General features: G+C 54.5%; 1 protein-coding gene and 1 non-coding gene across 3 annotated transcripts in view; one reads left to right on the top strand and one right to left on the bottom strand.

Moving 5' to 3' along the window:
• The first annotated feature begins 674 nt into the window (after positions 1 to 674).
• NEGR1 (neuronal growth regulator 1) overlaps positions 675 to 16,218 on the top strand; it is a 291,886-nt gene continuing 276,342 nt past the window's right edge. For both annotated transcript variants that reach the window (XM_054165418.1, XM_009910800.2), the window contains exon 1: positions 675 to 1,098. In XM_054165418.1, the coding sequence (XP_054021393.1) occupies positions 929 to 1,098 (170 nt within the window). In that variant the 5' untranslated portion in view covers positions 675 to 928. The remainder of the gene's footprint in view (positions 1,099 to 16,218) is intronic.
• LOC128897584 (U6 spliceosomal RNA) lies at positions 10,444 to 10,545 on the bottom strand. The gene has a single exon (XR_008462471.1). It is a non-coding gene; the product is annotated as a U6 spliceosomal RNA (small nuclear RNA).

Here is a 16,218-nt window from a genome sequence, read left to right as displayed (position 1 = left end):
TGGATGAGCACCCGGGGCGGGGGGAGGGAGAGAGGGGGATGTGAAGTATGGGGGACGCAGGGGCACACTGGGGGGAGGGGGCGTCTGCCGATGCTGAATGGACACGGGGATCGGCGACGCGCCTGCCAACCGAGATGCCGAGAGGGGGACACCCAAAGACGGGATCTGAATACTTACCCGGGCCTGGAGAGGGGGGACACTGCAAACTGGGACGTCAAGGGTGGGGGGAAGCGCAAATTGTAATGGGGGATGGGGTGGGACAGCGAGGGGGGAGTCTGGATGGACACCGGGGTGGGAGGGAAGACGCCAAGGGGAGATCTGCTGGTGCCGATGCGCACTAGTGGGGTGGGGGCTGCAAACTGCGATGTCGAGGAGGGGGACACCAGGGTGGTCTGCCGATACTGGATGGACAGCGGGGGGGGGGGGGGGGAACGACGTTTTCCATCCGAGATGCCAAGGCAGTGGAGAGGACACGGGGAGAGAGGGCAAGGTGCTGTCTGCGCAGCCGGCAGGCAGCGGGAAGAGGACGGCGGCTGCAAAGCAAAGCAGGATGCTGAGGGGCGGGCCAAAGGAGGCCTGGGAGGGGGGGGGAGGAGGCTGGAGACGGGGGGGTGTTGGGGAGGGGGGGGGGGACGGGACCGGAGGAAGGCGGTGCGCATCCCTCCGCCGCCGGGACGGTTGCCAAGGCGACGGCTGCGTGGCAACGGGGGCTGGCAGCGGGGGCCACCCGCTCGCCGCCTTGCTTGGGCGAGCCTGGGCTTCTTCTCTACCCCCTTTCCTCGCTGGATGCTGCGTTGGCAACAGCTTCATTGCCCACCCCACCCCATCCTCAGGACCTCGGAGCTACCTAGGGTTGAGTGGTGGTGGTGGTGGTTGGTGGGCTGGGGGACAACATTTGGGTCGCCCCACAAGGAGAAGAAACGCGGAGATGGTGCCGCTGGTGCGGAGCTCCGGGGGCTCCCACCAGTGGCTGACAATTGTGGTCCTCGGTCTATGCTGGTTTTTAAGCCCTGGGAGATTGGCTGCTCCTGGTGGAGATTTCCCTGGAGCCACCGTGGACAATCTGGTGGTCAGGAAAGGGGACACGGCGGTGCTTAGGTAGGACGCGAATCCGCGGGGCTTGGGGTGGTGGCAGGGGGTGGAATAACCCCGCGGTGACCATGGTGGTTTGGGGACGACCCGGTAAGCGCTGCAGCATCCCCCTGAAACGGGTTTGGGGCTCATGGGAACGATTCCACGGTGGTCGCGGTGGTTTGGGAATGACCCCGGCACCACCGCTGCACCCTCCTGAGAAGGGTTGGGGGCCCCCGGTGGAGTCTCGTTTGGGCTTCACCGGGAGCCCCAACCCCTCCTGGGGGGATGCTGTGGTGCTCCTGGATCCCATTATGGTGCTGGAGCTGGTTTGCCCCTGTGTTTAGAAGTTTGGCAATCATCTACTGGGGGACGCGACGCAGTTTCAGGGGGTTCCTGCAGCATCCGAGCCTCGCCGAGCCTCCGAGGACGGTCCTCCTCGGGCTGAGGTGGGCAGCGGGGCTGGTTTGTCCCTTTTCCTCTCCTTTTTTTCTTACGTGGCAAATAGGATTTGTCTCTCTAAATTGCATCCTTGAGCGTGGCTCTGTTATTAATTCTCCTAATGAACCCTCACGGTGTCTTCACTCTGCCTGAGCGGAGCAAAAATTTGTTTACCAGCCAGTCGCGCATTCATCCCCTCAAATCCTCCTGGATGATTTGTGGTTGTTAACCCTCTGCCTCGAGTTGCTCTTCATGGTTTGGTTTTTTTTTCCTCCCCCCCACCCCTGATTTTAACTTTTGATTCCTCCGTGGTACTTCTGTCATGATTTTTTTTTGCACTTGGTGGGGGGGGGGATGGGGTGGGGAGGAGAGGGAGGGGAAAAAAAACCCCAACGCGTTTCCTCTCCATCTCTGATCGCAGTTGGGTGGAACCTTCCCCGCGCTCGTGATAAACCTCTCCTTTCATTAGCCGCAGTTTTGAAGTTGTAAAGTCGCTGCCCGGTCGAATTTTTTCCCCTCTTGGGGTGGCCTTAACTTAGCCCTCCGAAGTATTTTAGCCCCATGCATCTTTAATGACCCCCCCCCTCTCCTCAGCCCCCTGTTCAAGCACCTCGCGAGGAATTTTCAGCCGCGGTTTCGAGCCGCTTCGCAGCGAGTCAGCCTTGCTCCTGCTGTAGTAGCTACAGAAAATTCAGTAGATGTCTATGTAGGGCAGCTCAGAAAGAATTTATTCTCTCTCTCTCTCTCTCTCCTCTGTGTTGTGAGGTGTCCTGAAGCCCTCATGCTTTTCCCCCCACCCCCTGGAATAAGGGAATCCAAGGAAATCAAAATCAAGCCTGGCTTATTTGTACTCGGGAGCTGCAGAGGAGGCAACTCGGGGAGTTGACAGGCAAGGGAAGACGCTCAGCCAGCGCTAACACCTCATTAGAGCCCATAACAAAGATCGCTTCGGAGCTAGCTAATTAAAAACAACAACAACAACAATAATAATTCACCGGATTCCTCTGGAGGTTGCCTCCTGGTGGGTTTCAGCCGGAGCCCATGCGGCGCTGGGGGCCCCGAGACCGCGCCGGAGCCGCGGTGGCTGCGCAGCTGGATCCGTTACATAAATGAAATTAGAGCTGGAGGATTAAAACCTTCCTTTTGCCTCCGCGGGGGTGGGGCAGGGAGGGAGGTTTGGGCTGGTGTGAGAAGGATTTTTGCTGAAGGAGACCTCAGCGCTGCTCCCCAGCTCCGGAGCAAAGCCATCAGGGGGAGGGGTGGGGGGGAACCTTTTGGGTGACATTTGGGTTTCCATCCTTCTTGCTCTGCTGCTAAACTTCTCTCGTTTCACCTGCCTTGTGCAGCCTTCTCTGGGAAGCCTGAGCTGATTTTACAGCCTTCTTTGGGAAGCCTGAGTTGATTTTGCAGGCATCCCTGGCACACCAGAGTTAGGTTTGCAGGCTTCTCTGGCACACCAGAGTTGGGTTGCAGGCTTCTCTGGCACACCAGAGTTGGGGTTGCAGGCTTCCCTGGCACACCAGAGTTGGGGTTGCAGGCTTCCCTGGCACACCAGAGTTGGGGTTGCAGGCTTCTCTGGCACACCAGAGTTGGGGTGCAGGCATCTGTGACACACCAGAGTTGGGTTTGCAGGCATCTGTGACACACCAGAGTTGGGTTTGCAGGCTTCTGGCACACCAGAGTTGGGTTTGCAGGCATCTGTGGCACACCAGAGTTGGGGTTGCAGGCTTCTGGCACACCAGAGTTGGGGTTGCAGGCATCTCTGGCACACCAGAGTTGGGTTTGCAGGCTTCTCTGGCACACCAGAGTTGGGGTTGCAGGCTTCTGGCACACCAGAGTTGGGGTTGCAGGCATCTCTGGCACACCAGAGTTGGGTTTGCAGGCTTCTCTGGCACACCAGAGTTGGGGTTGCAGGCTTCTGGCACACCAGAGTTGGGTTTGCAGGCATCTGTGGCACACCAGAGTTGGGGTTGCAGGCTTCTGGCACACCAGAGTTGGGGTTGCAGGCATCTCTGGCAAAGCAGAGCTCATTTTGCTTTCAGCTGGCATTGGCTAGGGAAATGTAGGGTTACTGGGAGAGAAAACCCTTCCCAGAGCATGCAGAGGGTGGGCAGAGCTGTTAATCTTGGGTCTTGCTGCTCATCATCACTGCTCCTCTTGAATTTTTCCTCACTGCCTGTGGCATAAATATCTTTTTAATATACATCCAGATCGCTGCTGTTAACATCCTAAGGATCAGTGACATTTGGGGTCCCATCCTTCTTGCCCTGCCTTCAACTTCTTCCATTTCACATGCCTTTTGCAGGCTCTTCCTGGCAAATCAGAGTTCATTTTGCTTTCAACTGCTGTTGACTGGGGAAAGGCAGGGTCACAGGGAGAGAAAACCCTTCCAAGAGCATGCAGAGGGTGGGCAGAGCTGTTTAGCTCGAGTCTTGCTGCACATCCTCCCTGCTCCTCCTGAGTTGTGTTTTTTCCCCCCCTCACTGTTTGCAGCATAAATATGGTTTAATATCCATTAAGCTGAGTGTTGAAGGGTCAGAAGCTGGCTGTGCATTTAAACACAGCCTCCAGTCAGCTGCCATTTGGGGGTTACAAAAGGAGGGTTGTTTTGTGTGTGTGTGTGTGTGGTTTGCTTTCCCCCCTCCCCAGTTCCAGCTCTGTAGCCATCTGAATTTAGCTCTTCTCAGTCACTGTGCACTGCAGCATCCAAAGTTGGTTGTGCAAGGCAGTTGTTGCCAGGCTCTTACAGCAAGATGGCCATCAGCTCTCTTTTCTGCTGGCACGTGTTGATCCACCTCCCAGCATCCAGCTTCTCCTGTTTAATCTCTTCTCCAGCCACCAGGGCTTCAAAACTTACCTCTCTGCTGTGGCATGAGGGCAGCACCATGCCTGAAGCGCTGAGCATTCCCTCAATAATTGATGCTGGAGCAGGGCAGCGCTGCCCTGCCTGTGAGTCAACATCTTCTGCCTGCAGGAAGGTGAAGCTGATGTCTGTGAGGTGCATTTCGGTGGAGGCATCGCCCAAGGGGAGGGGGTTGGGGGTGCTGCTGGAGGAGCAGCTTGAAGTGTTAGCATAGAATTAGAATCATTGACTTGTCAGGGCTGGAAGGGACCTCAAGGATCAGCCAGTTCCAACCCCCCTGCCATGGCCAGGGACACCTCACACCACAGCAGGTTGCTCACAGCCACCTCCAGCCTGGCTGCAAACACCTCCAGGCAGGAGGCTGCCACCACCTCCCTGGGCAGCCTGTGCCAGGCTCTCACCACCCTCATGGGCAACAACTTCTTCCTCACATCCAATCTCAATCTCCCCATTTCTAGTTTTGCTCCATGCCCCCCCAGTCCTATCCCTCCCTGACACCCTCAAAAGTCCCTCCCCAGCTTTCTTGGAGCCCCCTGCAGAACCTGGAAGGCCACAATGAGGTCTCCTGGGAGCCTTCTCCTCTCCAGCCTGCACAACCCCAACTCCCTCAGTCTGTGCTCAGAGCAGAGGCATCACCCAGGGGGGGAGGGTGTTGGGGGTGCTGCTGGAGCCCCTGCTTGGCTCACACCCTCTGCCAGGTCCCAGGGTTGTGGTGAAGCTCCACAGAGCTTCCACTCAGGTGTTCAGCTTTGTTATGCTTTGAGAGGGAATAAACAGGGGAAACAAGGCTGTTAAGTGGGAACAGGCTGCCCATGGAGGTGGTGGAGTCACCATCCCTGGGGGGGGGCTTCAAGAAACCTGTGGCCATGGCACCTGGGGACATGGTTTAATGGCCATGGTGCTTGGACTCAATGATCTTAGAGGTCTTTTCCAACCCAATGCTTCTGCCACTCTGTGATGTGTGTCTGTAAGGAAATGCACAGTCAATGGATGTTTTGCTCCTTCCTCCTTGCTGTTGTTGAACAGCTCCAGCTGTCCTGGTTGGATTTTAGGAGCTCTGAACATCAGAGTGCCCAAACCTATATTCCAGGAAGGCCTGCACAGTCCCTCTGGACCTTCCAGCACGTCCAGAAGCAGGGTTGAAGCCTGACTGTGGGGCTGTCGGTGTCACTTGCACTCCCACCACTCCCCCCCAACCTCCTTTTGACTTTGCTGCTGTTTGGCAGGGTGGGGAATTTGCATGGAACCCCAAGGTGGGAGTGTGGGGGCCAAGAGCCATCCCTGGGGACATGGCAGATCCCTGAGGATGGGGCAGATCCCTGGGGATGGGGCAGACCCCTGGGGATGGGGCAGACCCCTGGGGATGTGGCAGACCCCTGGGGATGGGGCAGATCCCTGGGGATGTAGCAGATCCCTGGGGATGGGGCAGATCCCTGAGAATGGGGCAGACCCCTGGGGATGTGGCAGATCCCTGAGAATGGGGCAGATCCCTGGGGATGTAGCAGATCCCTGAGGATGGGGCAGATCCCTGGGGATGTAGCAGATCCCTGAGAATGGGGCAGATCCCTGGGGATGTAGCAGATCCCTGAGGATGTGGCAGATCCCTGGGGATGTAGCAGATCCCTGAGGATGGGGCAGATCCCTGGGGATGTAGCAGATCCCTGAGAATGGGGCAGACCCCTGGGGATGTAGCAGATCCCTGAGGATGTGGCAGATCCCTGGGGATGTAGCAGATCCCTGAGGATGTGGCAGATCCCTGGGGATGTAGCAGATCCCTGAGGATGTGGCATGCCAGGCACAGGGTTGGGGGCATCTAGATGCAGGAACCGAGGTGTGGAGGGGACAAAGCAGGGTGCTGGGGGGGGGGTGGGATTCTGTGGGATTCTTTAGTTGTGAGACTTGTTTTCAGCTAAAATAATAGGGAAGAGACTGCATTGCCTGCTTGGGTGATGAAATGAGCCAAGTTCCAGCCTCAGAGCTCACATCTTAAGTTTTCATTGTCTCTGCTAAAGATGAGGGGGGAAAACCTCCTTTGGCTGCTGAGGCTTTCCAGGAACAGCTTCAAGAGTTAACACAGAATGAGAATCACAGAATTGTCAGGGTTGGAAGGGACCTCAAGGCTCAGCCAGTTGCAACCCCCCTGCCCTGGGCAGGGACCCCTCACACTCCAGCAGGTTGCCCAGAGGCACACCCTCATGGGGTTTTTTTTCCCACCTGGGACTGCTGATAGGGTTGTTTGGGTTGGAGAAGCCCTCTTAAGATCATCCAGTCCAACCACCAACCCAACACCACCCATGGCCATTAAACCACGTCCCCCACCAGTGCCATGGCCACAGGTTTCTTGACCACCTCCAGGGATGGTGAGTCCAGCAGCTCCCTGATGGCCAGCTGCCCCTGATGCAGGCAGTCCCCATGCTGCTTGTGGCATCCTTTGTTGGAGTCCCAAGAAACCCTTCTCAGTAATTTCAGCCCTTTTAGGTGTGTGTGTGTTGGGGGGAAAGGTAATTCTGGGAAGCTGCTCATTTTCAGGAGCATAATCCTGTCCTGCTTCTCCTTGATGTTCTTCCTAGGCAACCAGTTAAGATTTAATGAGGACATGAGAGGAAGGAGAGAGCAAGTTGTAAAAACGTGGTTTTATTAAAAGAATAAATTGCTGGGTTGTAAACTGCCAGAAGTGCAGGGAAGAGCCTGGGCTGCAGGCTGGCTTTCTCTGCTGACCCTTTCCCCAGGCCTCCTGTAAGGAGAAGCATCACCATGGGTTTGCAGCCCACAGAAGTGGCAGTTTGGGGCTGTTCTGGGGTGAGAAATGCCAAGCAGTTTCATGGAGTCATAGATGTGTTTGTGTTGGCCTCTAAGGTCGTGGAGCCCAACCACTGACCCAAGAACACCTTGGCCACTAAACCATGCCCAGACCATCCTGGGAGCCTTCTCCTCTCCAGACTGAACAGCCCCAACTCCCTCAGTCTGTCACAGTCTCACAGTAGACCTAAGGTTGGAAGAGACCCCCAGGATCATCAAGTCCAACCTGTCTCGATAGACCTCACGACTAGACCACGGCAACAAGTGCTGTCCTCAGAGCAGAGCAGCTCCAGCCCTCTGCTCATCCTCGTGGCCCTTCTCTGGACACCTTCCAGCACCTCCAGACCCTTCCTGGCACAGAGGCTCCAGAAGTGGACCCAGAGCTGCAGCTGTGGTCTCAGCAGAGTGGAGCAGAGGGGCAGAATCCCCTCCCTGGCCCTGCTGGCCACACTTCTCTTGCTGCAGCCCAGGCTCTGCTTGGCTCTCTGGGCTGCAAGTGCTGACTGCTGGCTCCTGGTGAGCTGGAAAAGACCTCATGTGTGTTGGAAAAGACCTTTAAGACCATCAAGTCCAACTTATATTAAGCACAAATCAGCTGCTCAGTTTGCTCAAGGACCACTCTGAGAACCACAGCCTGAAGGTGGATGTGGAAAACAGGAGCAACATGGAGACTCCACTGCCTCTCTTCCCAGACCATCAACACCCTGCCCATCTTTGCTCTTCTAATTATTAACCAGTCTCTGAAAAGCTGGAGAAGAAGGAGCTCTGGCAGGGAGACAACAGACACTGATTGCTAATGATGGAGCTAATCAGCAGTGGGCTTTAATTCTCGGGGCTGAGAGCCTTTTCTTCCCCTTTCTTATTAATAGAGGATCATAGAATTGGTTAGGTTGGGAAAAAAGCTTCCAAGAACATCCAGTCCAACCTTCAGCCCAGCAGCACCATGGCCACTAAACCATGCCCCACAGTGCCCTGGGCACACCTTTCCTGAACACCTCCAGGGGTGGTGACTCCAGCACCTCCCTGGGCAGCCTGCTCCAGTGCCTGACCACTCTTGCAGGGAAGAAATTGTTCCTAACATCTAATCTAATTTGCTCTGGGCAGGCACACACAGTTTCCTTCCCCTTTGGGGGGCTAATTTGTGGTCCCTGTACTGCTGGTGGCGTGTTGCAGGGGGCAGGAAATTCACTTCTGTGGTTGCAGCACGAGGAGCTTCTGCTTCCGTGGAAGAAGAGAAGGAAAAGATTAGAATGCCAGATTGAAGAAAGAAAGAGAAGATAAAATCTCTCTGCTTTGCTGTGGCCAGGCACCAGTGGTGTGCCCCAGGGCCCCATGCTCTTTAACATCTTCATTGATGATCTGGATGAGGGCATCGAGTCCATGGTGCTGACGACACCAAGCTGGGGGCAGGAGTTGATCTGCTGGAGGGTAGAGAGGCTCTGCAGAGGGACCTCGACAGGCTGGGCAGATGGGCAGAGGCCAAGGGCAGGAGATTGAACACATCCAAGTGCCAGGTTCTGCACATTGGCCACAGCAACCCCAGGCAGTGCTACAACTACCTGAAGGGAGGTTGTAGACAGACAGAGGTTGGTCTCTTCTCCCAGGCAGCCAGTACCAGAACAAGAGGACACAGTCTCAGGCTGCGCCAGGGGAGGGTTAGGTTGGATGTTAGGAAGAAGTTCTATCCAGAGAGAGTGATTGCCCATTGGGATGTGCTGCCCAGGGAGGTGGTGGAGTCGCCATCCCTGGAGGTGTTTAGGAAGAGCCTGGCTGAGGCACTTGGAGCCATGGTTGAGTAGTCAGGAGGTGTTGGGTGAGAGGTTAGACTCGATGATCTCTGAGGTCTTTTCCAACCTGGTTAATTCTGCATTCTGAAGGTTGGAACTGGATGATCTTGAAGGTCTTTTCCAACCAAAGGTACTCTGTGATTCTGTTGTGGAGGTCCCCTTCCTGGAGGTGTTTGTTCATGGCCACTTTGGATGAGGCTTTGAGAAACCTGCTGCAGTGGGAGGGTGTCCCTGCCCGTGGCAGGAAGGTTGGAACTGGATGATCTTGAAGGTCCTTTCCAGCCCAACCTCTTCCTTGATTCTGTGTTCAGTTTAAAAACATTGACAGGATGCTTGGTTGCATGGTTTAGTTGATTAGGTGGTGTTGGATGATGGGTTGGACACGATGATCTTGAAGGTCTCTTCCAACCTGGTTTATTCTATTCTATTTTTTCCCCCCCTGTGAAGCCTGGGAAACACCAAAGACATCAAACTGTTCACTAAATGAGGTCTGCCTGTGCTTTCTGGAGGGGAGAGGGCTCCTGGCTGCTCCTGACAGCCTGGCATTATGCAAATGCAGCAGGTGTGCCACAGATGCTGCCCTGAACCATGCCCAGCCTCTCCCTCTGCCTTTACATCAGCACAGCAAAACCCCACAGCAGACACACAGAGAACCTCCTTCAGCCTCAGACACCTGCACCAGAAACAGCTCCTGCAAGAAGTACTCTGTGCTGATCTATGCTAATCACAGAATTGCTGTGGTTGAAAAAGACCTCTCAGGTCAAGCTCCAACCACCCACCCAGCACCACCATGGCCATCAAACCATGGCCCCAAGTGCCAGGGCCACAGGTTTCTTGAGCCCCGCCAGGCATGGGGACTCTGCCACCTCCCTGAGCAGCCTGTGCCAGTGCCTGGCCACTCTTGCAGGAATGAAATGCCCAACAGAATCAACAATTCCCTTTTTTCTTCTTTTCAGTTTGAGTGGATGTGTGTGCTGCTTCATAATCATGGGATCACTGAATTGTTAGGGTTGGGAGGGACCTCAAGGATCAGCCAGCTCCAACCCCCCTGCCATGGCCAGGGACACAGAGTCACAGAATCACCAAGGTTGGAGGAGACCTTAAAGATCATCGAGTCCAACCTGTCACCACAGACCCCAGGACTAAACCATGGCTCCAACTGCCACATCCAATCCCCTCTTGAACACCTCTGGGGATGGGGACTCCACCACCTCCCTGGGCAGCACATCCCAATGGCCAATTACTCTTTTGGGGAAGAACTTTCTCCTCCCCTCCAGCCTAAACCTCCCCTGGCACAGCTTGAGACTGTGTCCTCTTGTTCTGTTGGTGATTGCCTGGGAGAAGAGCCCAACCCCCACCTGGCTACAACCTCCTTTCAGGTAGTTGTAGAGAGGAACCCAGCCCACAGCTTCCTTCTGGGCTGCAAGCAACCACTGCTGACTCATGTTGAGGTTTTCATCAAGTGACACCTCCAAGGAAAAAAAAAAGATGGGAAGCTGCAGGCATTTGTGTCATGCTTGTGCAGGGGCCACGCTTATCTTCTCTGTACCTTCAGATAATTCAGCACCACCCAGCAGCTCTGGAGAGCCCTGTGCTCCCCTGCCGAGATCCACGTCCCACACAGTGCAAACCCTCCTGCTGAATGTACTCCAGGCCTGAAGGAGACCCTGCAGAACTTTGTCCTTTCTTCCTTGGCAGGGAGTGACTGACAGCTTCGTGGTCTCGCTCTGCAGGACTGTTTGGGCTTCAACAGGAGCTGCTGTGTGTGGAGGAGAGGTGTTTCTCTAGAGCATGGCTCCCATATGGAGCTCCAGAGCTGCTGCTGTTGGTGGTAATGTTGTTCCCACAGACCTGTTGATGTGCAGATAGGATAGGAGAGGGTAGGGTAGGATAGGATAGAATAGAATAGAATAGGATAGAATAGAATAGGATAGACTAGAATGGAATAGAATAGAATAGAATGGAATAGAATAGAATAGAATAGAATAGAATGGAATAGAATAGAATGGAATAGAATAGAATAGAATAGAATAGAATTAACCAGGTTGGAAAAGACTTTCAAGATCATCAAGTCCAACCTCTCACCCAACACCATCTAAGCAACTCAACCATGGCACCAAGGACCACATCTAAGCCTTTTTTGAACACCTCCAGGGATGGGGACTCCTCCACCTCCTTGGGCAGCACATCCCAATGGCCAATCTCTCTTGCTGGGAAGAATTTCTTCCTAACATCCAGCCTAAGCCTCCCCTGGCACAGCCTGAGACTGTGTCCTCTTGTTCTGGTGCTTCTTACCTGGGAGAAGAGACCAACCCCCAGATGGCTACAACCTCCCTTCAGGCAGTTGGAGAGAGCAAGAAGGTCTCCCCTGAGCCTCCTCTTCTGCAGGCTAAGCAACCCCAGCTCCCTCAGCCTCTCCTCACAGGGCTGTGCTCCAGACCCCTCCCCAGCCTCATTGCCCTTCTCTGGACACCTTCAAGTCTCTCAATGTCCTTCTTAAATAGAGGAGCCCAGAACTGGGCACAGGACTCAAGGTGTGGCCTAAGCAGTGCTGAGCACAGGGCAGAATGACTTCCCTGCTCCTGCTGGCCACACTGTTCCTGATGCAGGCCAGGATGCCATTGGCCTTCTTGGCTAGCTGGGCACACTGCTGGCTCATGTTCAGCTTCTGTCAACCACTACCCCCAGGTCCCTTTCTGCCTGGCTGCTCTCCAGCCACTCTGTCTCCAGCCACCAGTGCCAGTGCCAGTCAGTCACCAGTGCCACTCAGTCACCACCTCTGAGGGTGTCCAAGAAATGTGTGGATATGGCACTTTGGGACACAGGTTAGTGGCTGTGGTGCCCTTTGGTTGGAGGTTGCACTTGGATGCTCTTGGAGGTCTTTTCCCACCCAAACAAGTCCATGATCCTGTGAGGCTTGTGGGCAGGTGAGCTGCTGGGAAGCAAGGCCTGGTAAGAGTTGTGAATGCCCATCTGAAGAAGAAAACAAGGCTTTGAAACCCCCACTCCTTCCTAATTGGGCAGAGGACCATCTGCAAGCCGCAGGCTTGCTGTGGGTTTGCTGCTGGCTACAGATTGAATGAGCTCAGTGCAGCCAGGACGACGTGAGGATGGTTCCCTCCAAGGAGGCAGGAGGCAGGGAGACAGAGGCACATTTCACACCAAGTTCTGGCTGATGTGGTATGGTTCAGGTCCTGGTGATTATGCAGAAACAGAGATCACAGAATCACAGAAACATTCAGGTTGGCAAAGGGTCAGCAAGTCCAGCTGGCCCTCAGTGGTCAGCAAGTCCAACCCAGAACCCTGCTCTCCAGGGGTCACCCCTAAACCATAGCCCCAAGCACCACAACCAAACCACCTTGAAACACAGCCAGGCTTGGGGACTCCACCACCTCTCTCAGCAGCCCATTCCAATGCCTGACCACTCCATCCAGTGCAGGGGTACCCACAGCAGCCTGCTCAGGATCACAGTGGCCAGGGGGGTTTGGAAGCTCTACGGGGAGGAAGACCCTCTGGGGCACCCTCACAGCAAAGAAGTTCATCCTTATGTTTAGGTTGGTGCCATGGTTGAGTTGCTCAGATGGTGTTGGATGATAGGTTGGACTTGGTGATCCCAAAGGTCTCTTCCAGCCTGGTCTGGTCTATTCCATTCCATTCCATTCCATTCCATTCCATTCCATTCCATTCCATTCCATTCCATTCCATTCCATTCTATTCTATGATCTCTTCTTCTCTTCTCTTCTCTTCTCTTCTCTTCTCTTCCCTTCCCTTCCCTTCCCTTCCCTTCCCTTCCCTTCCCTTCCCTTCCCTTCCCTTCCCTTCCCTTCCCTTCCCTTCCCTTCCCTTCCCTTCCCTTCCCTTCCCTTCCCTTCCCTTCCCTTCCCTTCCCTTCCCTTCCCTTCCCTTCCCTTCCCTTCCCTTCCCTTCCCTTCCCTTCCCTTCCCTTCCCTTCCCTTCCCTTCCCTTCCCTTCCCTTCCCTTCCCTTCCCTTCCCTTCTCTCCCACCCCACCCCACCCCACCCCACCCCACCCCACCCCACCCCATTCCATTCCATTCCATTCCATTCCATGATCCATTTTGTGCCTTGTTGCCCCTTGTCCTGTGGCTGGGCACCACTGACAAGAGTCTGGCCCCATCTTTTTCCCCCCCACCCTTTAGCTCTTCTTGAGCATTGAGAAGATTCCATCCCCCCACACCCTCCAGGCTGCTCTTCTCCAGCCTAAAAGCCAATCTTTTCTTTCAGGAGGATTTAATAAGTTGCCAGGCTGAAGTGCTGAGATATCTAAGGAGAGATTTTCCTCCCATTTTACCAGCTCTGGGGTTTAGGAACACGTGTGGACGTCTGCAGTGACAACGGCTCAGAGCTCTTCACGCTCCGGGGATCAGGAGCACAGGAACAAGCTTCCTGTCCTTGTTCTCCCTGAGTTTTGGCCTTGGTTTCATTCAGGAAAGTTTACTCTTTTCCTTCAAAGCAGCAGCAAAAACGCTCTGGGGAAAGGGGCAGAAGCACAAACAGTTCTTGCTGCAAAGCAGCATCTTCACTTAACTTCACTGCCTGATGTTCAGGGCAGCTTTGCACAGCCAGGGGCTGCTGCCAGCAGTGAGAACCTGGTGGGGACAGGCACTGCCTGGGCTGGGCTGCAGAGAGCCTCTGCCTTGCACTTGCTCCTGCCCACACCGAGGGCACTGCCACAGCTTGTGCTCAGGGGAGACCTTCTTGCTGTGTACAACTCCCTGAAGGGAGGTTGTAGGCAGCTGGGGGTTGGTCTCTTCTGCCAGGAAAGCAGCACCAGAACATGAGGACACAGTCTCAAGCTGTGCCAGGGGAGGTTTAGGCTGGAGGTGAAGAATAAATTCTTCCCAGCAAGAGAGATTGGCCATTGGGATGTGCTGCCCAGGGAGGTGGTGGAGTCCCCATCCCTGGAGGTGTTTAGGAAGAGCCTGGCTGAGGCACTTGGTGCCATGGCTGAGTTGCTTAGATGGTGTTGGGTGAGAGGTTGGACTGGATGATCTCTGAGGTCTTTTCCAACCTGGTTAATTCTATTCTATTCTATTCTATTCTATTCTACTCTATTCTATGCTATGCTATGCTATGCTGTGCTGTGCTGTGCTGTGCTGTGCTGTGCTATGCTATGCTATGCTATGCTATGCTATGCTATGCTGTGCTGTGCTGTGCTATGCTGTGCTATTCTACTACTCTAAAAGAAGCCTGGCCAGCAGATGGGCAGGGGTGATTCTGCCCATCTGCTCTGTGTCCACCTCTGTGGCCCCCAACAAAAGAGAGACATGGACCTGCTGGAGAGGGTCCAGAGGAGGACCACACAGATGGTCACAAGGCTGGAGCACCTCTCCTCCAAGGACAGGCTGGGAGAGTTGGGGCTGTTCAGCCTGGAGAGGAGAAGGTTCCAGGGACACCTTGAGCAGCATTTCAATATCTGAAGGGGACCTACAGGGAGGCTGGGGAGGAACTGTTCAGAAGGGCCTGTGGAGACAGGACAAGGGGCAATGGTTTGAAACTGGAACAGGGGAGATTTGGGCTGGACATCAGGAGGAAGTTCTCCTGCAATTAAGGTGGTGAAACACTGGAGCAGGCTGCCCTGTGGCTAAGGCCCCATCTCTGCAGGCATTCAAGGTGAAATCAGATGTAGCCCTGGGCAGACTGATCTAGTTGGAAGTGTCCCTACTGACTGCAGGGGGGTTGAACAAGATAACCTTGGAGGGTCCCTACCCCTGAGGTCTTCTCTGCAAGGTAAATGAACCCAACCATGGTCAGGCACTGGAGCAGGCTGCCCAGGGAGGTGATGGAGTCACCATCCCTGGAGGTGATCAAGAAATGTGTGGGCAAGGAACTTTGGGTTGGATGGCCACAGTGGTTAGGGGCTGATGGCTGGGCCAAATGGTCATGGAGGTCTCTTCCAACCAAAGCAATTCCATGATTCTGTGCTTCAAGTAGCTAACTCCATCAGGCCTACAAGCAATTTTTTCAGCTGCTCTCTTCCTGACCACTACAATGAGGCTGTTTCTAATGAGGGATTTGGAGGAGATGAACTAAATCAGTTTAAAAATTGTGCACAACTGTCCACTGAGGTCTCAGAAAGAGTGAAGGAGAAGGCTCCCAGGAGACCTCATTGTGGCCTTCCAGTATGTGAAAGGGGTTACAAGCAAGCTGGGGAGGGACTTTGAGGCTGTCAGGCAGTGATAGGACTGGGGGGGATGGAGCAAAACTAGAAATGGGGAGATTGAGATTGGCTGTGAGGAAGTAGTTGTTGCCCATGAGGGTGGTGAGAGCCTGGCACAGGCTGCCCAGGGAGGTGGTGGCAGCCTCCTGCCTGGAGGTGTTTGCAGCCAGGCTGGAGGTGGCTGTGAGCAACCTGCTGCGGTGTGAGGTGTCCCTGGCCATGGCAGGGGGGTTGGAGCTGGCTGAGCCTTGAGGTCCCTTCCAACCCTGACAATTCTGTGATTCTAAAGGACTTACCTTTATTAGAGTGACTGATTTGGGGATGTGGGCTTATGATGTATTGAGTTAGTTCAGCTCTGTGCTTTAACAGGTCTGAGGGAAGGTCTCATCCTGGTGGGAGTGAAAGGAGCAGTGATTTTATGGGTTATTTTGTTGCTGATGAAATAAAAGAATGCAGAATAGTTGTGGTGATTTAGCACTTTGCACTGGAGGAGTCATAAATATGCTTGAGCTGGGGAAATAAATACAGAAATGTCTCTATAAAATAAATATAAAAATACTGATAAATTTAATATGGGAGTAGAATATATTTGCACAGCCCTAGAGCTGCAGAAGCCCAGCATGAATGAGGGTGGAAGGGACCTCACCCAGGCCAACCCCCCTGCTAAAGCAGGGCAGCCACAGCAGCTTGCCCAGCAGCACAATGCCCAGCTGGCTTTGGAAGCTCTCCACACAAGGAGACTCCACAACCTCTCTGGGCAGCCTGCTCCAGGCCTCCAGCACCCTCACACCAAACAAGTTTCTCCTCCTCTTCAGATGGAACCTCCTGGGTTCCAGTCTGTGTCCATTGCCCCTTGTCCTATCACTGGGCACCAATGAGCATAGTCTGGCCCCAGCCTCTTGCCCCCCACAGCTCCTTTATCTCTTGCTGAGCATTGCTCAGCTCCCCTCTGGGGCTGCTCTTCTGCAGGCTCAACAGCCCCAGGGCTCTCAGCCTTTGCTCCTCACAGAGCTGCTCCAGGCCCCTCAGCATCTCTGTAGCCTCCCCTGGACTCTGTCCAGCGGTTCCCTGTCTCCC

The sequence above is a fragment of the Dryobates pubescens genome, chromosome 11, assembly GCF_014839835.1.
Source record: "Dryobates pubescens isolate bDryPub1 chromosome 11, bDryPub1.pri, whole genome shotgun sequence".
In the NCBI taxonomy this organism is placed as follows: Eukaryota; Metazoa; Chordata; class Aves; order Piciformes; family Picidae; genus Dryobates; species Dryobates pubescens.
This window is presented reverse-complemented; position numbering and strand designations above follow the sequence as displayed.